The 27130-nt window shown below is 52.6% G+C and overlaps 1 protein-coding gene across 1 annotated transcript in view; it reads left to right on the top strand.

The window, feature by feature from the left end:
• The window catches only part of ASTN2 (astrotactin 2), a gene marked incomplete at both ends in the record, with an annotated part of 326465 nt that overhangs the window by 182641 nt on the left and 116694 nt on the right, over window positions 1–27130 (top strand). Inside the window, 4 exons of the mRNA XM_084219630.1 lie at window positions 3328–3494; window positions 6442–6630; window positions 24974–25098; window positions 25436–25540. Of these exons, the coding sequence (XP_084075756.1) occupies window positions 3328–3494; window positions 6442–6630; window positions 24974–25098; window positions 25436–25540 (586 nt within the window). The remainder of the gene's footprint in view (window positions 1–3327; window positions 3495–6441; window positions 6631–24973; window positions 25099–25435; window positions 25541–27130) is intronic.

Genomic DNA, 27130 nt, shown 5'->3' with positions numbered 1-27130 from the left:
CGTCCTGTGTCACTGCCAAGGCAGATTGCAAATTGAACTGCACCTAAATTGATGGGGCATTGATTAAAACTCACCGTAATTATTGGTTCTCTGCTGCCCAAGCCAGGCAAATCAATGTCAGCAAGAACAGATCTGCTCCTTTGTAAAAGCACAGTGTACACAGGCCCCTCCAGGAGCCCAAGCTGATCCATCAGGGAGTCAGGATTAGCACAAACTGCCTTTTTCCATGGGCGTTTCTGACTCCTGTGGGCAGGAACATAGCTGCACTCAAATGGATTTCAGTTTTCCCCCACTCTGATCTATTGGTGGGGCATCCCAATGTGAAATCCTTTGCTCCAGGGGCAGGGAGGTGTTTTACAAAGATTTATAAGCCCAGAAAAGCTGTGGCTGCCCCAGGAAGTATCCAAGGTTGGAGAGGGCTTGGAACAACCTGGGATAGTGGGAGGCATCCCTGCCCATGGCAGGGGAGTTGAGCTGATTTTTAAGGTCCCCTCCCACCCCTCCCCTGTGGTTTATTATGCTCAGTAATTGCTTCATCCACCTATTCATCCCTGCAAAACCCTCCATGGATAGGCTGGTGTTGCCTGATAGGCTGGCGTTGCCTGGCCAGTGCTAATTGCCAAGTTTGCTGCTTCCCCTGGCTCTCCTGGGCAAGGACACATCCCAAGGTTGGCTCCCAAAGCTTTCTGTCCCTGGAGAGCTCCATGCTGCAGCACAGCAGCTGACTGGAGAGCCAGCTCTGCTCTGAGCAGGGATGGATGTGGAGAGACAGGAGTGCTTTCTTTTACAAATGCTGTGCTGAGCTATTTGCCTGCTGTAATTAATGACTATTAGGATGCATAATTACGAACTGAAAGGAAACACGTTTCGTGGTGGTTAAGAGCCAAAAACTGGAGGAATATCCCAAGGGTGGCCTCAAGCAGAGGAGGAGGAAGGGAGGGAGGGCTTTGCTGACCCACTAACCCAGTCACAGGGAAAGAACCATCTTCTTCCTCTGTGGGCTGGAGAAGGTGCTGAGCTCAGCACATGGATCTGTGCCAAGGCAAGAATTCCAAGTGACAGCGCTGAGCAGCCGTGACTGATCCTCTGGCTGTGGTCCTGCAGCTCCTGCTGCCTTACACTCCCATCCAGCTGCCTTCAGCACCCTGGAATATCCCTCAGGATCTCCAGAGGGGACTGGGGCAGAGCCCTGGCCCCCCATCCCTGTGGATGTGGGGAGAGCAGCAGAGGGGAGGATGCAGTGCCGTGAAGCAGAGATGCTGTTTGCAGCCAGAGCTCCCCGTGCCCTCCAGGGAGATCCTCTCTGCCAATTTGCACAGCTCTGCTCTTGCAGCAGACAAGGAGGAGAGCACGGGAGATAAGAGCTGGATCTGCAGATTCACAAACACTCTCCTCCTGGTGCTGTTTCCCAGGCAGCTCTGGGGTGGTGGAAAGCACAGCTTGTTCTCAGGGTCCTCTCCTCCTTCATTGTTCTGTGTATGCATCTGGAAAGGCTCCTGCTCCCAAATCTTCTGCTGCTTCCTGCTGCTAATTCCAGAGCTGTTTGGGACCTTGTCTGCTCTGCAAGGATGGACAGCATCCTACTCCAGAGCTTTTTGCTGCCAAGATTCTTTGTATGGAAAAGCCTTGTGCCTTCCCTTCTTGCCTTAGCCAGTGTCCCCAAGGATGCTGCTGAGGTTTGCAAACTTCAGGGCTGAGGGCACGGGAGGCAGTAGGGGATCTGAGGGACAGCTGGCACAAAGATCAACACATCCCAGTTGCTGCAGGTGGGGCAGAAACAGTTTTGATGCTGCTGCTGTAGGGAAGTGGCACAGGGTTTCTCGGATGTGGAGAGAAAGATGGGGATGAAGCTCACAGCAGGGTAGGACAAGTGTGATGGTTTTAAACTGAAGGAAGGCAGGTTTAGATCAAAAGTTAGGATGAAATTCTTCCCTGTGAGGGTGGGCAGGCCCTGGCACAGGGTGCCCAGAGCAGCTGTGGCTGCCCCTGGATCCCTGGCAGTGCCCAAGGCCAGGCTGGACAGGGCTGGGAGCAGCCTGGGACAGTGGAAGGTGTCCCTGCCGTGGCAGTAGGGCTGGAACTGGATGGTCTTGAGAGGTGTCTTCCAACCCAAACATTCTAGGATTCTGTGATTGCTCAGAGTGGGCCAGGAGTCCCTAAAACCCCTTTCTCCTGTCTCTGTTTCCTTCTTAAGTAGCCAAGAGTGAGGGAGGCTCAGGAGCCCATCTCCCATCAGGACCCTGCTGGTGTCAGTGAACACAAAGTCCAGGGTCTCCTGAGCTTTTATTAATATGTACAGCATTTTGCTCACATAGAAAACTGATTTTCTTTTTTTAAGCATGAAGTATAGCAGTTTCATAACCTTTCTTCTGCTTGACAGAGGCCATTTATAAGCTGCCTTCATCACTACCTGTGCTATCTCCAGTCTAACTCACCTTCAAGAAATTCCATAATGCATTTTTAATTGTGAGCTGTTCCCAGACAAGATTTATTTATTTTTTCAAGGACTGGCCTTTTGGTTGTTGTTTGTGTGCATGTCTGTTTGGCGAAAAGGGATAAATAACAAAAGTGGAAGTGTGCTTTAATCTGGGTGACAATTTATCGATGGCATTTGCCATCTGCTGGCTTTTACCTTTTGGGGCAAGGCAAACAAGGTGGGGAACTGGAATTAGAAATTAGAGCCATGGTTCCCTCAGCTGTGGAAAACTGATGAGCCTGGGCTGCCATCCTGGCTGCCCCCAGTCCTGCTTCTGCCATGGGCTGGTCCTGCCCAGAGTGGGCATCAAGATCCCTTTGGGCATGATGCCAGGGCTGTGCTTGCTGACCTGCCTGGCATGGGTTGAGATGGATTTCTGGGGCATTCCCAAGCACTGAGATGGTTCTCTGGGTTGGTTCCAGGTGTTGAAGTGTTTATTTCTGGGCTGCACTGGATTTTCCTGCATTTTGGAGGGACAGGGAGCAAACAGAAGGTTGTGAATTTTGCCTTCACACTGGCTTGAGGCTTTATTGCTGTGTAGTTTTGCTGCCCCAAGGATTTCACCCTCTTCCAGAGGGAGGATGAGGGGGAAGGCATTGCCAACAGACCAAATCCTTGCCCCATGTCCCCTGCCCCTTTCCCAAGGACTGTGTGAGATGATGCAGATGACTGTGTGAGATGATGTGAGATGATGCTACCCCATCCATCTCTCAGGACAAACTCCCCTCCTTCAGCTGGAAAAGGAGTTCAGCAGCACTGGCTCTGGGACGGGCTGTTCCCTGAGGGGCACAGGGACTGCAGGGTGGGGGAGGATGCCCAGGTGACCTTTCCTGTGCCCTGTCTCGCTGCAGTGCCCCGAGGACCTGCGGCCCATGAAGGATGGCACCGGCTGCTACGACTACTCCAAAGGGATCGACTGCTCCGACGGCTTCAACGGCGGCTGCGAGCAGCTCTGCCTGCAGCAGACCCTGCCTCTGCCCCACGACCCCTCATCCAGCACCATCTTCATGTTCTGTGGGTGAGTCCCCTCTAGTCAGTTGTTGTAGTTCAGACAGTCACAATGCAAAGCAGCACTCCGTTTTCAGCAGGCTTCAAATTGTTTTTATTCTAGCCTGCGTGCTTTTTATGCATTCTTACAAAACTCATCAGTTTGCACTTCACTCATTGGTCACAAAAACAAAGTGCTCATTGGAACAGGCAGTTGCAGGTTTCTCTTATTCCTCCTTCCTTCTTTCTTGGTTTCTGTGTCAACAACCTTGGTAGAAAATTCTTTCAGGGGTGAACTTCTCTCTGGCTCACGGAAGTTGCTGTAAAACCTCTTGCACAGTCAGTCCCCTCCAAGGCTCCTCAACAAGCAACCCCTTCCTATAATTATTGCTTTGTTACTCTACATCAAGCTGCAGCTTCTCTGTGGTTGATCACAGCCAATGTTCCTTCACCCAAAAACCAGCAGTCTCCATATCTGCATGTTCAAACAACACTTGCTGCTCTTGTACTGGCATGACTTGCTGGTAAAGCAATAGCCTTGGCCATTGGAGTATTCCTGGGAATTGCCAATGATGGGCTCAAAGCCTGAGCTAAAACTGTTAATTCTTCATTACAATTTGCTAAAACAAGGGATGGATAAATTATGAGCCCCAAAATACTGCTTCTGTCTTTGCCTATAATCAAAAATTCTTGTCTTTTCCATGATATTCCAGTGATTCCTGTGGGAATTACTGCATGATTTTCATTCATCTCATCTCATCCCAAGCTGCATCAAGGGAAACTTAGGTTGGATATTAGGAAGAAGTTTCTTTACAGAAAGGGTGATAAAGTTCTGGAAAGGCTGCTGGGGAGGTGGTGGAGTCCCCATCCCTGGGTGTGTTTAACAAAGCCTGGATGTGGCACTGGGTGCCAGGGTTGAGTTGAGGTGTCAGGGCTGGGTTGATGATCTTGAAGGTCTTTTCCAACCTGGTCATTCTGTGAATTCTGTGAATCTCCATCCCTGCCACCTCCTGTGCCACACATCCCAGCCCAGCCTGGAGCTGAGTGTCCAAGAAAAAGGCTGTGGATGGAGCTGATTTCCAGCAGGGAATAGAGGCACCTGGTTTTCCTGAGGGGGAAGTGTGAGGAGCAGTGTGAGCAGATGCACCTTCCTTCTCTTCCCCCACTGTGTGACAGTACAGTGTGATCTGTGATTCACTGTGAAAGGACCCAAAAATTGTACATTGTGTGTTGGAGGGGAAGGTGTAGGATATGTTTAAAAAACACTACTTTTAAAAATTACTTTTTTTTCCCCTCCCCTGTGCCTCTCTTAAAAATAGAGTCTCATCCCTGATTTTGGCCAGGATCTTCTAATCCTACACAATTTAGCATTTTCTCTCAGGAAAATCTCCCTGGCTGCAGTGTGCTCTAAAAGGAGCTCAGTGATGATCTGGCTTTATGCTGCACAGCTGCAGCCATCCATAGCCTGCCCCAGCCCCACGGCTGGCTCACACTCTCAGGCACTCTCAGGAACTTACTCCATGTCCCAATGTGACAGATTAGGATGAAGAAAGGGAAGAAAAAAACCAAAAACAAAAAAAGCCCTTTTGGAAAGAAAATGCCCACAAGCAAGAAGGGGAGTGAATTGCTAGCAGTAACTCCGAGGAGCATCCGTCAAGTCCCGATGCCTGCAGGTGCAGCAAAGACCTCACACAGCTCTGACTGCTGGGAAGAGCAGCCCAGGGAGCTCTGCCTGTGCCAGCTTCTCCTTTATTTATCCCATTTTTTGCTGCTTTGTTGTTTTTTTCCCCCCCCCACTACCTTTTTTTATTATTGCTTAGCAGTGCAGAGTGACTGGGTCACCAAAACAGAGCACACTTTCTGCTCCATGCCTGCAGAAAGGGTTAGAAATTCATGTGGGCACCAGCACCCTTTGTGGGGAGGGTGTAGAAAATCTTGGGACATTCCATGGTCTCCACCCACACAAATCTTCATTTCAGCCTTGCATCCTCAAGGACAGAGACTCTTTTTTTTGGTTTGTTTGTTTGTTTTGTTTTGTTTTTTCCCTTCTTTTTTCATAATCCCTTTCCAAGGCTGAGCTGTGCTTTGGGAACAGCCGAGGAAAAGTGTGACAGACGGGTGGGAGTTCTGCTTGCAGTAAAATGCAGCAGAGCAAGGGGAAAAGGGGAGCAAGCCTGGGTAGAGGAGGGGTTGGTGTTACAGCACTGGGGATGTGGGGAGGAAGGAGCAGGGAGGGAACAGAGGTTTCCCAGTGTGGTGGGAACTGACCAAAAGGCTGTTGGGAGAGGAGGAGAGGCAGGAGGGCACATTTACAAAAGATTCCACCGAGTTCTCCAGTGTCTGCAGTTAAATCACATCCCTGCTGCCTGCCTCAGTTTCCCTTCCAGCCAGTTGAAGATGAACATGTGAATCTTGCCCAGAATAGCCTTGAAAGTGGGATCAAAGAGCAGAGGAGCAGCCAGGCTGGAGCTGCTTCCTTGCAGGAGGGTATTTCTAGGTGGAAGAAGGGGCAGGAGCTTGATTTTACTTTGCTGTAGCATGGGGAATGTTTGTACCCAAGCAGCAGACACACAGTGGGCTCAGCTCTGCTCTGCTCAGCTCCAGCACGGGGGCAGCTCCAGGCAGGACAGCATGGAATCATGGAATGGTTTAGGTTGGAAGGGACCTGAAAGCTCCCCTTATTCCACCCCCCTGCCATGGACAGGGACACCTTCTCTCAGACCAGGGTGCTCCAAGCTCCCTCCAAACCTCACTGCAGGCAGATGGGCCACACTGCTCCAGCAGGGAGGGGAGTTGGGAGCCAAGCCCCCACTCACTGGTCACCCAGCCCAGCCAGGGCAGAGGATTTGGGCTCTGTGACCCTTCACATGTCCAGACAAGTGCTGCAGTGTTGGTGGGGCTTGGCTGGGCTGGCAGAGGCTCGTGGGGTGGGTTGCTCTGTGCCTGTCTCATCTCACGTGGGCTGTGGTGCCCCACAGGTGTGTGGAGGAGTACAAGCTGGCCCCGGATGGGAAGTCCTGCCTGATGCTGTCTGACATCTGTGAGGGCCCCAAGTGCCTGAAGGCAGATGCCAAGTTCAATGACACGCTCTTTGGGGAGATGCTGCACGGCTATAACAACAGGAGCCAGCACGTCAACCAAGGCCAGGTGTTCCAGATGACCTTCAGGTACGTCCTGGTTCTGCTCTCAGCTTTGGGAATATCAGGGTGGGGAGATGGGACAGAGGTCTGGTGGGACAGAGCCAGCATCCCTGACTTGCTCATGAGGGGAAGAGAGCAAGAGGACAAGAGCATCCATGGCTTTCCTACCTGCTTATCCTTCCCTCTGGCAGCAGCACAGGACCCTCCTGGGCTGGTGTGTGATGCAACAAATCCAGCTGGGCTCTGTGGCCTTTCTCAGGAGTGCTGCCTGCTCTCTTTCTGAGCACTGACACCTTCCATCTCCATGATAACCTGCACCAAGGAGCTGTTGGGTTGTGTGTGGTGTGAAAGAGCATTCCCTTTGCTGTGTTTTCAGCCAGTGCCAGCTGGTTTTATTCAGTGCCCCCATACAGCACTGGGAGGAGCTGTGGATATAGCATGATGAACAATGCAAATGAGCTGAAGGTGAATGCCTTCACCTTGCAGGGCTCACAGAGGAGAGCTTGCTGAATTCAGTGTGTTATTGAGGTATTTATTTTCAGGTCTTCTGAATGCAGCTGTGTTTTGATCAGGTGTGAGCCAGGGTGGCTCTGTGAGTTTTGAAGCAGCAGCAGCACTAATCACAGTCAGGAGAGGCTCCAGCCCACACCCCACCAGACACAGCTCTCCCTGCCCAGCTCCTCTCTATCTCTCTATTTCCTCTTCAGGCACCAGCCCCTCATTGCTCTGATTTCAGCTGGAGCTGTGGGTTCTCACCCCTGCTGCCCACAGAGTTTTTTCCAGGTGTTTTTGCCCAGCTGACCAAAACTTCCCAGGCTGTGGATTTGAGCTGAGCTCTGGCCTTCTGCTCTCCTAATGACAGAGGCATTACAAGCTGCATCAGCAAAAGCTTTTGCTGGGAGTGAGAACTGACAGGACACAAAGGCAATTTTCCCAGCAGATTCCTCTTTGCTTTCTCTCCCTCAAGTTAGAATTGTCAGTGGAATCATCAGAGCAGAGCCAGGGCTGCAGAGGTGAAGTTTTCCATGAGCTGGTGGGTCTAAGGGATGCTTTGTTGCTTCCAGGTAGCAAATTTATCCCCTGTTGTCAGGGCTGAATTCCATCTGGAAAGCACACAAGGGCTGTCTGTGGGGCTGGTCTGTCCTGGGGCACGTGGCTTCTTCAAATCTTCCCCCTAGGGCACCCTGAGGATGGCAGCTCTGGGCAGAGCTGGACCAGGGGCAGCTCCTGCTGGGGCTGCCCTTGGAATGAAACACCTGAGGTGTTGGGATGGCACCTTCCAGGGGGCAGAATGCGCTCCCTGACAGGTTTTGTGGTTAAAAAGGGCTGTTAGTCCTCCTCCTTCCCAGGGCTGGCACCACTCCTGCCGGGGTGTGCCGCTCAGAGAAGATTTTCCCAGCGAGGAGCTGTGCAGTGTCAGCCAAGTTCTTTGTACAACCTGCTGGGTTTCAGTCTCTTTAGTCCCAGAAATAGAATTATTTTAAAATTTAGAGGGTTCTTTTGTGAATGATGAACACTGGAGAATTCTACGGATTCTTTGTTTTCTTAATGTGTTTTTTTTTGTAGTTGTTTTTTACTAATTTTTTGAAAGTACTTTTTTTTTTTTTAGGGGTTACTAGTTTATTTATATTAGGTTGTTTATTTTCTAGGTTAATTTTAGGGTAGTGAGTGCTTTTGTGACTCTACTAAAAAATGCGCTTTTATTTTTGTTCTTTATTGGGACGAGATTTTTTTTCTTTACATTGTGATGGGTTTTGTATAATGAAGGGATGAATAGTTGTAGTTTTGTTTTCTGGTTTTGTAATGAGAATTATATGTTTACTTTGTAAATACAAGGTAGTTCTTTTAATCTTTGTGAGGGAGCTTAAAGGTGTTATTAATTTTTATTTTTCAGGCTAAAATACATAAGAAGAAACTGTTATGTTTGTGCTTGTGTCTAACATGTTTATAATTGCAATTGTTTTGTTATTATGTGTTAAGTTAGCAGCAGTGAGGGGCAGGAGGAAGCAGGACTGGAGCAGGAGCATCCTGCCAAGCTGCCCACGTGCTGCAGGCTGTGCCGTGCCGTGAGCGGCTCTGCAGAGCTCGCAGCACATCGTGCTCCAAAAATGCTTCCAGCAGCCTGGAAGGTCAGCACAGCTGCCCTTTCCCCATCTGAGTGAGGCTCCAAAAGCAGCAGGCAGTGATGAGAAGGGCTCAGCTCCCTGCCTGCAGTGTCCTCCCCCAGGGCCAGGCTGCCAGGGGTGCTGGCAGGTCGCGGTGGAGAAGCACCGTTACATCATCCCTTAACAAGGGAAGAGAAGGAGGTTAATGGAGAAGAAATTATTAACTAAAAGATGTAATTTGCCTCTGATTTTCATAGATATTCAAGAACCTCTCTGAGCATTAAGACACCAGCTGTTAGAGAAGCCCTTAATTTGGTGCATTTGAAACATAGCAGGAAGCTGCCTAATACTAGGGATTAAAAGCCTGTTTCTGCGAAGTAGGAGCAAGAACCTGCTATCAGAACAAGGGGCTGAGTATTTTAGAGGGATTTATGACTGCTGGGATCCTTTAGCTATGCAGATGTGACAATCTTTTGAATGGTGTCTGCTTCCCATGTCGCCACATCTTCAGTGTCTTTAATAAATAGGATATTCTCAATCTGCCAGGCATGTCAGCATGGGGTTGGGAGGGAGCCTTTGTGCTGGGAAAAGCTGCCTTGCACACCCTGGCCAGGGCAACACTTATCAGTTACTGCAGAATTTCCATCCCCTGGGGGTCAGGGATGTCTCTTTACCACCTAAGGGGCTGCAGTGCTGATTAATTAGAGTCTCTACCCTTCTGGTGGCTGCAGAATGGGCCAGGTTCCACGGAAGGAACCCCTTTGGGTTATCTGGTACAACTGGAGCACAGGGCACAGGATTGGGTCCAAGCAGTTCTTGAATAATCCGGTGAGGGAGCCTCCACACCCTCCCTGGGCAGTCCATCCCAGTGCTTGCTCACTGGACTGTGAAGTTCTTTCTCATGTTCAGATGGAACTTCCTGGGCAGCAGTTTCTGTCCATCCCCTCTTTCTGGTCCCACTGCTGGGCATCACTGAGCAGAGCCTGGTCCATCCTGTTGGCACCTCCTGGCCGTGCTCAGCACACCAGTGGGGTGGATCAGGAGTAGCAGCGATGGCTGGATGGTACCTGACCAGCTGGGAAGGCTGGGGATGTGCACTGGGTGCAGAGCACTGAGGGATGTGGAGGTCTCAGACCAGTCTGTGGTTGCAGTCAGTGCTGCTTCAGATTTTGTGGTTCCCCTTTAATAGATGTCATTTTATGCCAGGGGCTCAGGCATTTATCCAAAGGCTTCAGCTGTGTGACTGAGGAGATGGCAACACCCAGGGGATGGGTGGAGGAAGCAGATTCTGGCTGCTGAGGCCAGAGTGCCCCAGCAGGGCTGGGCAGCAGCCAGCCTGGTTCCTGCTGTGTGCTCCACACGTGCTCCACATGCACCCAGCGCTGATGGAACTCCTCCCTGTGCTGCCTAGAGCCTGGCCCTGCTCCTGTGGCCCTTCGTGCTGGTGCCAAGGACCCTTCTCCCCATCCATCAGTGACAATGCAGCCACAGCCCAGCAGGATGTGAGCTCCACAGCATCCCTGCTCCAGCAGCCAGGAGCTCTGGGGGCAGCTTCTCCTGTACTGAGGGGGTTTAATAACCACTGATGGCTTGTGTGGAGCTTGGGGAGCTCGGCTGCTTTGTTGGACACGCCAGCATCAAGGCTCCTGCTTGGAGGAGTGCACCGTCACTGCTGCTGCTGCTGCCTTATTGCAAGGGTTTCAATCAAAGCACTCCTCCAGTGATGCTTCTGCTGTGCAGTCCCTCGTGGGCACTTTGGGAGGGGACTGGAGAGGGATCTTCCATCACTTGTCCTTCCACTGCTGAGCCCAAAGCACATTCAGACCCATCTTCTTCCGGGCAGCCCTCTCCTCTCCTTAGAAAAGGTTGTTCTGTTGGCAGAGTGCTCTGTGAGGTTAATGAGTAGATGGGATTGGAGCTGATCTATTCCAGTCACACCTCCTGGTCTGGCTGGGAGGCTCAGCCATGGATGCAGCTCACTAAAGACTAGATTAGAGCGATTTTCCCCCCGTTGCCTCACGGTGGGGCAGAGCCTGAGCCCTGTGCCGTTCCCAAATCACTGAGGAATTATTTTCCAAATGGGTTGTTTGCTCATTCTTTATCTGTTTTTGTGTTGTCTCTTTGCCATGAGGGAATAGATATTTTTGTTAAAAAGCTGTTTGCAGTTTCAGACTGTTGCCTTTATGCCATTAATATGGAGAAATCCCAAAATACTGCCCGTGGAGCCAGCTTTATTTGCTGGATTATTGCTGCATGGCAAATGGGATGTCAGGGCAATGTGTGGCAGCTGGGAGCAGCTGTCTCCCCTTACCAGAGTCCCTTCCTCCCCTACCTCTGCCTCTCATCCTGGCTGTTGCTCCAGCCTGGCAAAGCCCCAGGAGGACACAGGAACACCCACACAGCCCCTGCTGGATTCCTCCCAGCAGAGATGCAGCCAGTCCAGGGAGTTTTGAGATGTTGAGGGCAGGTAAGGAGCCAGAAGGGTTTGGTGGCAGGAGGCAGGGAGAGCATTCATGTTGGTGCTCCCTCCCTGCTGAGCACTGAGTGGTTTCCCTCCTCCATATCCAGGGAGGATGGCTCTGCAGGACCCAGTGGTGCTGTGCTGTGCCATGCTGAGCACCTTCCTGCAGACTGGAATCACCCTTCCCTCTGCAGCTCAGGCCCTGGAGGATGCTGTTCCCCCATTCCCATTTATAAAACAGGGCTGCTGCTTCTTTGCAGCCTTGGGGAAGGGAAGGGAGCAGGCTGGAGGGGGTGCTGAGGTGCCAGGGGTGCTGCAGGGAGGGATGGGCACTGCCCCAGCTGCCTCCAGTAGGCTCTGCCTCCACACAGCCCCCTTGGTGCTGTCAGGCCACTGAGATGATGTGGGAAATTCTCACAGAATTGATGGGCAGTTTGGCCAGTTCATTTTAAATCTGTCTCTTCTTCCCCTCGATGCTTCTCATCCCTCCATAAACCAGCACAGTGCTGGCAGGGTGAGCTGGCAGAGCTCAGGGAAAACATCTCCACCCATCCCCTGCTCACCTGGTGCCCTCCCACCCATGGGTGCTGCCAGGCCCTGGGATGGGGGCTCAGCATCACCCCTGGGTGTGAGAAGCTGGAGGGGCTTTGCTGGTGCCCCTGGCTCGGGCCAGCCCTGGCAGGGACATCCTGCTTCCCCTCAGCAACATGAATATCACGTCTATAAGTGGTTACATTAACACCCTTCCTGCCCCCCCTATTTTCCTCCCTGTTTTTGAAACCTCCAAGCACAGGAGTTATAATTGTGCTGTTTATTATTCCTGAGCCCAGCACCAGCCCTGCACCAGTGCCTTGTTTACCTATTACCCTTCAGGCCAGGATAATGGATGGATCTCTTTTCCAGTGGCTGCCTTCCATTTCATTCATCTTTTTATTGTTTGTTGCTGCAGTTCTATTACCTGTTCACAACTCTGAAGCCTCAGACACGCTAGCTGGAAGCAATGATGTCTTTCCAAGCCAGGCTAACACCTCATGCTGTGGTCCTGAGTAGCAGCTAAGGGGTTATGAGGAGTTCAGCAGCTCTGTGAAGGTGGGATCTGCTGGGGGATGTATGGGATGTTTCAGAGCCCACAGACACACACTGTGTTTTGAGCACATCTTCACTGGCCAGGCTCAGCAGTGAGTTTTTTTTCCAATCCAGTGTATAAATGACTAATGCAATTAGCACAGCATTCCATCAGTTAGGTCACTGTTGCATCCCTTTCCATTTCACAGTTCTCATGCCTCTGAAAAGGATGAAAGATTGTGTGGCTTTGAGCTGATGTTGCCCAGTTTGCAGCCACATGCTTCTACAGCAGGTTGGGAGAATATTTAATTTTTCAAAAAAAAAGCAGGTGTGGTGTCAGAAAGAGCAGGGGTCTGGGATGGAAGAGATGCTTTGTAAGAGAGGCTGTTCAAATACTGGAGTTCTCAGCTGGTTCTGCACCAGCTGCAGGTAGGATTTGGGAAATGAGCTATCACATCCTTGGTGAACATGGACATGGCCATTGCAGCCACCTCCTGCTGCCCCATCCCAGCTCTGGATGCACCTCTGAGCTGCTCCATTTCATCCCTGTCTGTGCAGCTAGCAGGATAACCTCACAGAGAGTCAGCCTCTGCTCTTTGGTCATTGCCTGTGAGAGCCCCAGTGCTCCCAGCAAGTGCCTCAGCCCCAGGGAGAGGGAGGAAGAGGAAGAGGAAGAGGAAGAGGAAGAGGAAGAGGAAGAGGAAGAGGAAGAGGAAGAGGAAGAGGAAGAGGAAGAGGAAGAGGAAGAGGAAGAGGAAGAGGAAGAGGAAGAGGAAGAGGAAGAGGAAGAGGAAGAGGAAGAGGGATGGCCATGGTGGAAGCTGCCTTGCAGCCAGAGCCTAAATCCAATTGTACATCCGTGATTGTGAGATTTAGATGAGGAAGAAGTTACTCAGTCAGAGGGTGGGCAGGCCCTGGCACAGGGTGCCCAGAGCAGCTGGGGCTGCCCCTGGATCCCTGGCAGTGCCCAAGGCCAGGCTGGACAGGGCTGGGAGCAGCCTGGGACAGTGGGAGGTGTCCCTGCCCATGGCAGGGGTGGAAGGTTCTTACAGACCCCAGCACAGTCCAGAGCCAAGGCACTGCTGTCAGAGCCAGTGCCAGCACCCACTGGAGCTGAGGGAATGTCATCCATGGGCTTCTCCTGGCTCAGGGACCAGAACTTTCCTTTCCCTGGCAGTGGAGCTGCTGCCCCTGCAGTGAGGGATGCCAGAGAGCTGTTCCTTCCCCCCCAGCCCTGCTCCCCACTCCCCCAGCCTGCACAGATGTTTGTATTCTCCACAGCTGATGAAAATATTCATTATCCTGTTAGCGCTGCTGCGGCGGGGGAAGCGCAGATTTGCATTCCCACAGCTGATCCCGCAGCACACACCACGGAGCTGCCACGCAGCAGCAGCAGGGCTGTGCCAGGCAGGGCTGTGTCACAGAATCACAGAATCACAGGATAATGAGGTTGGAAGAGACCTCTGAGATCATCGAGTCCAACCTGTGCCCTAACACCTCAACCAGACCATAGCACCAAGTGCCATGTCCAGGCTTTTTTTAAACACATCCAGAGATGGTGATTCTATCACCTCCCTGGGAAGAGCACTCCAGTGCTTTATTATTCTTTTGGTGAAAAACTTTTCCCTAATATCCAACCTATCCCTTCCCTGACATAGCTTGAGGCTGTGTCCTCTGGTTCTGTCAGTGCTGCCCAGTGGAAGAAACCAACCCCAGCTGCCTGTAACCTCCCTTCAGGGAGTTGTAGAGAGCAATAAGGTCACCTCTGAGCCTTCTCTTCTCCAGGCTAAACAAGCCCAGCTCCTTCAAACGTTCCTCACAGGGCTTGTGCTCCAAGCCCCTCACCTGCCCTGCCTGCTGCCATGCTGCCAGGGCCATGAGCAGGCAGGGAGCAGTGCCAGGGCCACGAGCAGGCAGCACAAAGGACAGGAGGAAGATGGGAGAGGGATGAGGAGGAAGATGGGAGAGGGATGTGGAGGAAGGGAGAGTGCCCTGGGGTTGGGAGGCAGCGAGGAGCAGTGTTGGTCACTGGGCAGGGGGATCTGAGTCTGGGAATGCTGCTGAGCTGTCTGTGTGTGCATGGCAGGGCTGTGTCTCCTGGCTGTGAAAGCTCCTGGTGGGATGGGAGGCGCAGGGTGTGGGGGAATGCTCATCCCTGCATGCTCTTCCTGCAAAGAGCCTGCCCTGCCATGGTCAGTCCACACTCATGTCCCCTGACCCATGTCGCCATACAGCTGACTGGGGGTTCCCTGAGGTCTTCTGAGTCCACCTGGTGACACCCATAAGGATCTGGCAGAGAGGCAAGCAGTGTGCCCAGGTGACCCAGAAGACCAGTGGCACCTTGGCTTGTACCAGCAATAGTGTGGTCAGAGGGACCAGGGCAGTGATTGTCCCTGTGTACTCTGTACTGGTGAAGGGCACCTCAAATGCTGGGCTCAGTTCTGGGCCCCTCACAAAAAGAAGGACATTGAGGTGCTCAAGTGCGTCCAGAAAAGGGATTAGAATTGGGGAAGGTTCTGGAGCACAAGTCAGTGAGGGAGCTGGGGGTGTTTAGCCTGGAGAAAGGAGGTTTAAGGGGACACTGAGAGGTTGGTCTCTTCTCCTGAGTGACAAGCAATAAGACAAGATGAAACAGCCTCAGGTTGCTCCAGGTGATGTTTATACTGGATATTTGAAAACTTTCTTCACCCAAAAGTGGTGCCAAGCCCTGGCACAGACTGCTCAGGTCAGCAGTGAAGTTGCACCATCCTTGGAAGGATTCAAGGCATGTGGCTGTCACACCTGGGGACATGGTTTAGTGGTGGCCTTAGCAGTGCTCTGTTAACAGTTTGACTCAGTCATCTTAAAGGTCTTCTCCAACCTAAATAATTCCCTGATTGTATGGACAGGAGGGGAGGGATGAGAGGCTGGCACTGGGTACCTGCAGAGCCAAGAGCTGGGCTCTGCTCCCCTCCTGGCTTTGGCAGAGATGTGGTGATCCATGTGCCACCCCCTCCTTGTCACTGTCCCTTCATGGTGCCCAGCACTGCCAAGCCCACCTTCCCTGACCCAGGCTCTGGTGGCACCCAGGAGTTTCCCCCTTTCCCTGTGCTGTGGGGAGCAGTCCATGGGATGGCCTCACTGGCCTTTCCCATCTCTGACTTTTATGATATTAATTATAGTGGTGGTACTGCACAGTTAATCTGCATTATTAAGAGATGTGGTGGAGATTGGTTTTATAATAACAGCTCAGATTTATGGAGTGCCTTTCATCCCAGGGGGTCCTTATGGGCTTTATAGCCTTGCAGAGAGGAATTGCTGCTTCTTCCTTCCTCATCTCACAAGAGCTGCAGCTGCTCCTGGGCCATGGGAGCTCTGTGCCCACTCAGGACACATGAAAATACAGCTGAAAAGCAAGAGGAGAGGGAGACAGGAAGGCTCAAGGCAGTCAACTGTGACTTTAGGTTGTGATAGCAGCATTTTTCCACCGTCATATGGGCACTGTGCTGGTCCCCACTAGCTGGGCTGTGGGTTTGTGCTGCTCACACCACGGGGCCCCTTCAGTGTCACCTCCAGGGACAAGGCTGACATTCAGCAGCCTGTCACTGCTCTTCCTTGCTAGTGCAAGCACTGGTTGATGGAGATTCCCCATCCAAGGACTAAATCAGCTTGACATTGACTTAGCAATGTGAATCCTTGCTCCAGGCAATGCAGTCAGGAACAGTCACCAGCGTGGGGACATCTGAGCACTCCACAGCTATGCCAGCTGTCAAGCCATACCTGCTTCTGAGGTAGCAGCAGGGCTTGGATGCCGTCCTCAGTGCAGCAGAAAATCTTGTCTTCCTCTTTCCCATCCCAAGTGTGCTCTCCAGAGGTGGAGGATTTGCTGCTCTGCCTGTTGCAGTGTAGCTCATGACTGCATAAACCTGAAAGCAAGTGCTGGGTTTGGGCTTGAGCCCCATCAGTTGTACCCAGTGTCCCAAAAGTGGTGGACAAGCTCTGCTGGTAGCCCTGCAGCATAATCCAGACCCCCTAAATCTTCCTCTGCACCTGGTCCCTGAGCAGTGTGACCTGGTTTGGATGCTGGTGACTCTGAACAAGGGGTGGGGACAGCCCCAGCATCCCTCACCTCTCCCCTGTGCCCCAAAGATGCTCTCTGCTGCTGTGGTGCCCTGCCTGGGCTGCAGGAGGAGTGTCCCATGTGCTGCTGCCTTCAATGACGCCTCCCTGGAGATGAAAGCTCGAGGTGTTTGTGCCAGTTCATTTACCCCCAGCACGGGCTGAAAGAGCCCAGCACAGTCTGTGTGCCTGGCCCCAGCCTTGCAGGAATGCTGCCCCTTGCCATCTGTGCCCATGGGCAGCAGAAAAACATCTGGAGGGTGTGCCAGCACTGCCATTTGCCATCTGTGCAGCAGGCAAACATCTGGAAGGTGTGCCAGCACTGCCCCTCGCCATCTGTGTCCATGGGCAGCAGGCAAACATCTGGAGGGTGTGCCAGCACTGCCCCTTGTCATCTGTGCCCGTGGGCAGCAGGCAAACATCTGGAGGGTATGCCAGCACTGCCCCTCACCATCTGTGCCCGTGGGCAGCAGGCAAACATCTGGAAGGTGTGCTAGAACTGCCACTTGCCATCTGTGCCCATGGGCAGCAGGCTAACATCTGGAGGGTTTTCCAGCACTGCCCCTCACCATCTGTGCCCATGGGCAGCAGGCTAACATCTGGAGGGTTTTCCAGCACTGCCCCTTGCCATCAGGCACCCAGGGCACGATGGCCACAGAGCTGGCAGGAGGGAAGGGATGTGGGAATGCTCCAGGCACCTTGCTGAGCCCAGGATTGGGGCTCCTGGCGCCACAGTTCCCTGGGAGGGTGGCAGGGGTGAGGTCACTGCAGGAGCTGTCACCTCACCCTGTGCATAGTTTTGTGGTTCTGTAATTAAGTTCACACACAGAAACGCAACTCTGGAGCTGCAGTCACAAATCCCAGCTAATTCTCCATGTGTTCAGGCTGCCTGGCAGTGCTGCTGCTTGTGGAAGTGTCCCCTGCCTGGGCACTGCCTGTCCCTGTCCCTTGCGGACAGCAGGCTGGCGATGGTCTGTGCTGGCAGAGCCATGGGCTGGCCAGACACACTGCATGGGCACCCTGGGCAGGTACTGGGGTCACCCTGGGCTCAGGATGGTGGCACAGGGATGCTGGCACAGCTGGAGCCCACAGCGGTGTATGGGAGGTCTGGAGTGGAGGGGAAGTGGGAGCAATAACTGCTGAAATGACATTGTCAGTGTGCCAGTATATGAAAAGTGTGGTGGTATTGCAGCCCTGCCATTGCCTGTGGCTGTTTTTCTTCTGCTTCTAATGACTAATAGAGAGAAGACAAAACAATTTCTATTAGTTTCTCCCACGCCGCAGTGGGTTTCTTATTTTCCAAACCTCATTAGAGTTTGTAATACCATGGTGGTAGTCAAGAGCAGTCCGAGTCACCCTGGGGGGAGAGAAGAAGTGAAGAGATATGATGTGCAGCCCAGTATTAACACTGCTTCTGGCTCATTTCCAAGGTCCCTCCTGATTCCTTTCCAAACCTTTATGCCTTATCTTCATCTTAAAGGTTAACAATGAAGCTTAGGAGAGGGGGGAAAAAAAGAGAAATGTTTAAGATCTCAAATTGTTAAAGAGAATGGATGTGTGTGCTGAGTGGAGAGCTGGGTCTGAATTTACATTGGAAAGGCAAATATTAATATTAAAAGGCTGTGCTAGTGCTTCCCAGGGCACCACAGCTGGGGTGTGAGTTTCCCTGGAAAACTGGGGCTGCTGGTGCACAGAGCTGCAGGATGCTGTGCCCAAATCCCAGAGGAACTGGATCAAGTCAGGCACAGCATCCTTGGGAAGCCCCAGTGGGTAGTCCTGGCTCCTCTGGAGTCAGTGGGAGTTTTGCATTTGTTGTCTCCTTACAAACAATGCCAAGGAAAGCGGCAGGAGGAGCAGCACTTGGGGAAGGATTGCAAACAGCACCCAAACAGCCTGTGGGAGAGGATCCACAGCCATGGCTCAGCTCAGCACTGCAATCTGCACCCACAGGACCCAAACAGCCTGGCTCCAGCTCTCTCTCAGCTTGGACAAATGTTCCCATAGGGAAGCTGTGCCCAGGTCACCTCAGAGTGGCCACAGCCTGGTGGGCAGGAGCTCCATGAGCTGCTCCAGGAGCTCTGGCTGTCGTCTCCATCGAGTCCTAAAGAGCTGGGAGTTGCTGAATTTATGGAAGCTGACAAGGTCAGGGCCTTTGGCTGTCAGTGGTGACAAAGCTAATGCAGGGAGACACCTTGAAGAGCAGACACATGGAACAAGACATGGATCCTCCTGGCAGACTCTGAGCAGCTCCAGCTCCTTGCAGATGGGCAAATTTCTCTCCACCCACAGGTGTTGGGTATTCCCCAGACCTTCTGCTCAAGGAGGAATGGCACACAGGCCAGATATGTCATGGTGCTCCTGCTACCACATTCTAGGCTCTGGACAAGGCTGCTGATCCACTGTGAAGGGGGTGAGGCCCTGGCACAGGGTGCCCAGAGCAGCTGTGGCTGCCCCTGGATCTCTGGAAGTGTCCAAGGCCAGGTTGGATGGGGCTTGGAGCAACTTTGGCTAGTGGAAGGGGTCCCTGCCATGGCAGGGTTGGAATGAGATGAGTTTTAAGGTCCATTCCAACCCTGTTGGAATCACAAATCTGTGAGCCTGTGATTATTTTGCTTTTCTCCAGCCACAGGTGTTTCTGATTGTTGCTCACAGCTTCTCCATCTCTTCTCTCAGAGCAAATTCCTTTGTGTTTCCTTTAGAAATGGCTTCAGGAGAGGATGCACATTTTATCCATGATGGTGGTTGATGAAGCTCACGTTCACTCTCAGTCCCCCAGTGGTGGCTGAGCTCCCTTCAGTGCTCAGTGGCATTGCTGAGCCTGTGTGGTCCTGAGGAGGGCCATGGTGTGTGGGGGATGTTGGGAGATGCTCTGTGGGAAGATCAGGCTGTGTTGACAGAGCACAGTGCTGATGGGAGCACAGCCCCATGGAGGATTTTGGGGCTCAGCCTGGGGGTGTGTGGAAGGGATGGTGCTGAGCAGCAGCCATGCAGACACCTCACAGCAGCCCAGCAGCACCAGGGATGGCTGGTGTGATTTACCTCCTGAAACACCTCAATTTAAATGCTAATTCTCCCTGAGCCAGGGGGTAAGGCAGCTGTTGGACACTGTCAGGCTGGTTATTGCTGGCACTGAAGGGGGACACAGGGACAGGTCTGTGACAGATGAGTAATGCCATGATTGACTCTCACAATTAACAGATAAATATCATGGATATAGGTTAAGAAAAGTTTTATAGATTTATAGTTGTGTCGTGAGCTTATCAAGGGACAGCTGGGTTGGGACATCTGGGAGGGCTGGCTGGCACTGTGGGGACATCTGACCTGCAGTCAGGATCTGAGCAAGAGATCCCCACCACTGGACAGTGAAGAAGGGGTTGATGGGCAGAACTGTGGGAGAGGTTAAAGGGTTAAAAAGGGAAAACCTCCATTGTGGGGGGGCTGAGCACATGGCCAGGAAAATCTTTTACTCCCAGTGCCATAACCTTTTCTCTTTATTCAGTCTTCTGTTGTGTTTTTGATAAGGTTTATTCAGTTGTGTTTTTGACAAGGTTTAATAAACCTCCCTAAACTATGAAAAGTGAGGAGCTGTTTCCCACAGGTCCTGTGCACAGCATCAGGGGCTGCTGGGGGGATGATATTGCTGCTCTCCTTTTTCCCTGCAGCCTGGTCCAACCACACTTCATTGCAAGCAGTGGTTAAGGCTGAGAGGTGGGGAACTGAAGGGGCTCCTGAACCTGCCAAAATCCAGCTGGTCTCTCCTCTTTTATCCTGCCTTGTTCTACAGGAGCGGGGCCTCGCTGAAATTAATGCTCAGTAAATTTGGAGTAAGTAACTGCTGCTTCACAGGGTTTGCATTAAACCTTTATAATTCACCAGTGCCTGAGGTCATGGAGACATGCTGGGGCAGATTTACAGTGTGCTTACCTTCTCCTAAGTGGCTGTGGCAACAGGACACCCTCTTTTCTGTTTCCCAGTGACTCCAGATCAATTTTTTTTTTTTTTTTTTGTGATGACAAGCTAAAAGGAAGCTATTTCTCAATGTCCCTGTGTCAGGCTGGACTCTGCTGATCTTGCAGCCACCCCAGCAGGAAGCTTCTCCAAGGGAAATTTGGGTGAAAAGCTGGCACTGAATAATCTCAAATCCATCGTGCTCTCCCTGAGCCATTGTGGGACAGAGAGAAGTAAGATTAATAACTAATTCTTTGCCAGAGCAGGCGTCCTCTCAGGCTTGCATAGCAGAAAGGAGTAGTCACTTTGCTGAACATAAGCTTGCTGGATGATAATGTGATTAACATTTGTAGCTGTGCTGGCTCAGATAAGGGTAATTAAATCTCACGCTTCAGGGCATAAGCTAATCACTTGTGGGGTCACTTTATATATAACATTTATATATTTACCCCTTCATGAATATACTTGCCCAGGTGCTGTGGTGCAGGGTGTGCATCCTCTGTCAGTGTTGGGTGGAGGCAGGAAGCCCCACGTCAGCTGATGCTTGGAAAATGCAGTGGGAGCTGTACAGCTCCAAGGAAGGGTTGGTTTGCAGAGTGCATCCTCAGGGCCATGTCCTGTGGGAGCAGAGTGCCAAGGGAGGAAGCCACAGCTGACTGAGCTAAAGAGGAGAAGCTGCTCCTTCACCCAGCGGTGCTGCTAACAGGAGAATGAAAAGCATGTCAGCCACCAGCTGATCTTTCCCTGCTGCAGGCCAAAATCCCACTGCCAGCTTGGCTCTGGCTTTGAGCATCTCAGCAAGGAGACGTGGTGCCCCAGGGCCAGCAGAACCATGCCCTGGGGCAGAATCCAGCAGCCAAGGCTCAGTCCTGGAAGACCACAGCACTCCAGCTCCTCCCTGGGCCTGCACTGAGCTCTCCTGCTCCCCCCAAACCCCGTTTTGCCTTTTCTGGTCCTTTCTGGAGGCTTCCCACGGGCTGTGTGAGCTGCTGCCAGCACTGCAGAGCGCAGCGATGCAGCCCAGTGCAGCACCACGGCTCTGCTGCATCACCTTGGCTGTGCTATTAAAGGTCACAGTCCCCAAAACACAGCTGGTTTGTGCATCTGGTTTCAGGAGGACAGGGGAACAGTGCCACAGCAGGCTCTTCCTGCCTGAGCCCTGCTCCTGGTGCCTGAGCAGTCACTCATTGCTGTCACCCCAGCAGCGCCCCGAGATGTGGGAGCTGCTCTCAGCTGTCTGTGTCACCCAGGCAATGGGTGCATTGTAGGACTCGGCTGAGGATACACCAAGTGTCCATCAAAGCCAGGATTTTGAAGGCAGTTTAATCCAGGCAGCTGCCTTCCTCCTCAGCCCACCCTGCCAGCACCCGAGCTCGCTAAAGCCTTTGGCCATTTGACCTTTCCCAGCATCAGGCTCGTTGATATGGACTCCCTTCCCTCCAAGGCAGGCACGTGCTCTGGGTCAGATGCTGCTGGGAGAAACTGCATTTCCTCATGCAATGACTCAGTATCTGCAAAATGCCTTGGGAGATGCTCAGATGGCCAGCAGGAGAGTGCTGGGGAGCAGATTCCATGTGCATCGTGCTGGAGAGAGCTGCCTGCTCACTGCTCCAGTGAGTCCTGGGCAGCTGTTCCACTGGGGAGATGCCAGGAGCACAACAAGAGACACAGGAGGATGTTGTGGGGCGGGCAGGTTTGTCTGCATCCTGCCTGATCCCTCTGCAATAACCCTGTGACCCCACACCTGGCCCTGCACCCCTGCAGAGGTGCCGGTGGCACGTGTGACACCAGGTGCTGTCACATCCCTCCCCTCACCCCTGCCCCTTGCACAGAGCCCTCTGGCTTTGATCACAGCTTCCAGAGAGCAGAAAAAAGTCTGGCAGGAGCTCCTTTGTGCCTCCAGAGTGAGCACAAGCCACGGGGTTATTCAGAAGGCCCTGTGGAAGAGGAGCTGCAGCTCTGCCAGTCCATGGAATGAATGCTGTGCCCTGGGCACACCCCAGCAGCCCTGTGCCCTGCCTGGAGGGTCCCCATCACCACCCTGCCCCTGCAGGCAGTGAGGACTCTGCAGAGGGACAGTGTCCAGACCCTCTGCCCAGCAGGTGCTCCCCCTGCATGGCTTTGGCTCATCCCTGCCTTGGGATGGCAGGGAGAGCTGGAAGAGATGCAGGAAGGGTTGGTAGCAAGAATTCATCATGGAAGTGCTCCTGAAGTCCTGCCTTGCACTGCTGCTCCCTCCCATGACAAGAGCACCTTGTGGCACGTGCCCACTCCTTGGCTCCCACTTGCCCCTGTTTTTTCCTTGGCCTTTTGAGTGTGGAACAGTTGAACAAATGGATAACAAGAGTGATCCTGCAGAATGTGGCTGCTCAGTAAATGCCTTCTCATAGAGGCAGCAGCTCTGAGCAGCAGCTGCTGTCTGTGGGTCCCCTCATGCCTCAGCTTCTCCCTCCTGAGCTGCCCAGGGATGGGCCACCTGCCCCTGGGTCTGTCCTGCCTCGTGGATGAGCTGGGGCATGCCCAGGGACAGCTGTTCTGCAGGCTCATGGCATGGGTGGGTGCTGCTGAGATGGCTCAGGAGGGGCAGGAGGAGATGCTGCCTCTTTGTGTCTCCTCTGCCCTGTGTCAGGGTGCAGGGTGCTGGATGAATATGAGCTTCTGGCCCCTGCCCTGCCATCTCTTTGTGTCCCTTGGGGCATGCCAGCTCCATCCCCTCCTGTGGGACAGCACTTGGGAAGGTTCACCAGCCTCCTCCTGGGAATCCTGGTCTTCTCAGAGGTGGGATGTGGGGCTGGGCAGGCATGACCCTCCTGGCCCCTGTGCTGATCCTGGTGCAGGATGGGGAGCTGACCTGTCAGGACAGGGACAGTCCCACATCCAGGATGGCAGGCAGGCTCGGTGCAGCTGCATCCTGCTTTTCCATCACGCTTCTCCGTGGCTTTGGGATTTGGCAGCGCTGATGTTTTCCCTTTACTGCTGAGGCAGAGCAGCACAGACACCAGCATGCTTCTCCCCCTGTTCCATACCAACTTGCTTTATTTTGCAGCCCAGTTTCCCACCACCCACACAGCTCCCAGCTCTGGCAGTAATTGCAGCTCCCCATTTGGAATTGCTGTGACAGCAAACGGCTCAGAGCAGCAGAACATTCCACCATGGGGATCCCGTGCCCAGCGGGATCAATCGGAGATTTGTGAGCAAGCTGGGAGTGAGAGGCTTTTCCCCTCAGAAAAATAAAGCTCTTTTTTGCATTAAGACAGTGCAGAAAGTGAGGCTCCTGAGATGCAGTCAGCTGCTGCTGGCTCTGAAATGGGGGTGTAACATGAGGCAGGCTGCCTGTGCAGCCAGGGAATCATGGAATGGTTTGGGTTGGAAGGAACCTTAGAAATTATCTTGTTTCAACCATCCTGCCATGGGCAGAGACACCTTACACTAGACCACATTGCTTAAAGAACCATCCAGCCTGGCCTTGAACACTTCCTGTGCCCCTACCTTCAAATGCTCCTGTCCTGCCTGGGGGCTGGGAACATCCCCAGCCTGGTTGCACAGGGCTGTGGCTTCCTGCTCCCCTCTGGTGCAGCTTGCAGTGGCCACATCTTGGCCCCAGAGCAATGGGAGGATCCCAGGGAAGTGTTCCCTGAAATCAGCATCAGCTGTGCTGGGACCTGTGGAGGTGGCCAGGCTGTCTCCAGTTGTGAGATGACCACAGGATGATGGATAATCCACCCAGGCACAGGCTACAGGGGGTAAAACCAGGGAAGTTGAGTGAAATCAGCAGCTGTTTAAAGGAAAATATATTACAAAAAATGCAGCTGGGGCAGGCTGTGCCAGTCTGAACCTCCCCCAAGCTCCTGGGGCTGACCTGATTTTGCAGGAACCTCCCTTTCTTCTGCTCTGCTGCCCTTTTGTCTCCACAGCCGGAGGATGCAAAGCCTCCTGGCCTATATTTTGGCTCTAAGATCAATATTTAAAATCCCCCCTCCTGTTTCCTCGGCGCAGGCGCGAGGCATTTCGCTTACCGGGGGAGGCTGGTCTCCCTGAGACCTGTCTGTTCACCATTTCAAATCATTTCCCTGCTACCCTTGTTCTAGAAACAATTCATTAGGGGCCTATTATACAATGTTTTACCTGCCAAGGTTAGAAAAGATCCTGCATGTGTGGTAAAATTGTACTGTGAGCTGTACACGAGAGTGGGGTTTTTTGTGTCTGTCTGTAAAATATACTTTTTCTGCCTTTTGGAGAGCGAGTCACTGGGAGGGGCGAAAAATGTAGAGGTGATGATGCTGCCTGGGGAGCCCCAGCAGAGCTTGGTCACTGCCCACATGAAAGTGCTGCAGGTGTGGAAAGGGGCAGTTTGGGGTGTTCCACTCCTCTTTCCTTGCCCCCTCTCCAAGGGCTCACTTTGACAATCTGGGCCAAACCCAGTGGCTGTGTCCCCAGGCTGAGAGCAGTTCTGTATTTCTGGAGCACTAATGGAGCTGCATTCCTTTGGGAGCTCATTAAGCATCATCTCAGAGGGCTGCACAGCCAGGCTGGCTGGTGGGGAGGCTGCACACCCCATCCCCTGGCAGGGCTCCTGCTCGAGATGTCCCCCACCCTCCTGAGCCGCCTGTCCCGGTGCCACCAGGGCTGCTCAGCCCCCCTGCCCGGCCGTGCCCTGCATCGTTGCTTTGCAGTTGTCTTTTTCTCTCTGCAGGGAGAATAACTTCATCAAGGACTTCCCCCAGCTGGCTGATGGCCTCCTGGTGATCCCTCTGCCCGTGGAGGAGCAGTGCCGTGGTGTCCTCTCGGAGCCCCTCCCTGATCTGCAGCTCCTCACAGGTACGAGCTGCCCCCGGGGTCAGTGGCCCAGGGGAGGGCACAGGAGGAACAACCCCTTCTCCCAGCCTGTGGCTCCTGAGGGGCATCATCAGCCCCTCTGTGCCAGGGGCAGAAATAGTCTGGGGGATGTGTGAGTCCATCCCAGCATCATCTCCACCCCAGTGAGCTCCCAGCAGTCACAATGCTGGTTCCGGTACCCCACAGCATCACCAGTGAGGTTTCCAGCCCTTCCACCACCCCATTTCTCACACCTGCAGCACACAGCAAGGTGGGAGGGAGCACTAAGCACTGCCCAGAGCATGCTCAGCAGTGTCACCTGCCTGCTTTGTCTTTGCAGGGGACATCAAGTACGACGAGGCCATGGGGTACCCCATGGTGCAGCACTGGCGGGTCAGGAGCAACCTCTACAGGGTGAAGCTGAGCTCCATCACACTCTCTGCAGGTGAGGGATTCCAGGGGCAGGGAGATGTGTGTCTGCATGGGGGGGTGGTGGTTTTCTGCCCCAAGCATGCCCCTGACATTTCCCCCCTCTGTGCTCTGTTCCCAGCGCTTCTGCAGAGGCGGGCAGGGAGATTCACCTCCTCTTTTACAGGGGGGAAACTGAGGCAGGGAGTCTGTGCAGCAAGAGGTGAGGTCAAAGCCAGGAGGAAGCCAGTAAGCAACGATCAGGAAGGATTTGTTTTGGGGTGGCTGTGTATATACCAAAAACAGACAGTCCCTTAAAAAAGGTGGTTTCAAAAGGAACTGAAGCACTTGGAAAAGCAGGTCATATAAAGCAGGGAGTCACAGATGAAGAAGGGGTGGGTGGGAGGATCCTGCAAATGTCAAAACATTTCACTGCCACATTTTTACAGCTACACATTTTGTTTCAGAAATGCTGAAACATTTTGTTGCGACCTGAAATGTTTTGCCTTTTCATTTCAAAGTAGCATTTTTTATTTAAAAATCAACGAGTTTTTAAATGGTGAGAGAAAGAAAAAAAAAAAGATTTAGTGCTAACAGGCTGCACAGCCCCAAAATGAAATAACCTGCTCAGAGCTGAAAAAAAAATATGTGGGTTCAGCTCAAAATGAATTCTTCTGGCTTTTTTATTAGAACAACCTTCTCTTTCAATAAACCAACCAACCAACCAGCCAGATAATCTCATTTTGGTGACAGCTATGACGTATTTTCTTGCAGTATGTTTTCCGTTCCAGCACTGAACCAAAATGGTGCTTTCAGTGATGCTGAAGTGCTGTGAAGTCACCAGTGTCTCCAGGATATTTCACCTCCACAGAGCAGCAAGGGTCCATCATGTCCTTGTCCCATGCCAGAGGTCCCTGCTGTCTGTATGGATGTTGCTCAAGTGATGCCTTGACCTTTGCACATCCATGGAGCTGCCACCAGCCCAGCCCTGCATGTCCCTCTGGGCTGTCTCCAACTTTCCTAAAAATAGTTACCAGTTGTGCTCAGTTGTAAACTCCAATTTTACTTCATGAAGAGTGATTAAAAGGCCATTTTTTAGGCTGCTTGCTCTGGCCCTGTGCAGCCAAAAAATAGTCACACCAGTTGTGTGACTCCCTGCTTTATATGAGCTGCTTTTTCAAGTGCTTCAGTTCCTTCTGAAACCACATTTTTTAAGGGACTGTCTGCTTTTTGTATATACACAGCCACCCCTAACATCCCCTAGTGTGTTTGCACTAGGGATGGAACATCTCTGGTTGTGGATACAGCCAAGCAAAGGCCAAGCACATCCTCTGAGGAGGGTGTTAATGATGTGCCAGCAGGCTTAAGAGCAGATGAGCTGGCATGGAAGTTTTGTGTGTGTGTGTGTGTGTTTGTGCATGCACATGTGTTCATATGCACATCCCTGTAAAATTATCTGAGAAGTCTCTTAGGGAGAGCAATCATAGAAGGAAGTCAGAGCCACAGCCTGGGGTAATAAGAGCCTGTGGATTCCAAAGGATCAGGGGGAGGCACAAGAGGAGGAACTGCGGGGCCTTGTATGACCCGAGCAGGGAACCTCTGGGGCTCCTTTTCCCTGTGTTGTGGC

The sequence above is a fragment of the Fringilla coelebs genome (genome assembly GCF_963513975.1).
Source record: "Fringilla coelebs genome assembly, chromosome: 21".
Taxonomy (NCBI): domain Eukaryota; kingdom Metazoa; phylum Chordata; class Aves; order Passeriformes; family Fringillidae; genus Fringilla; species Fringilla coelebs.
Note: the sequence above shows the minus strand (reverse complement) of the source record. Positions and strands in the feature narration are given on the sequence as shown.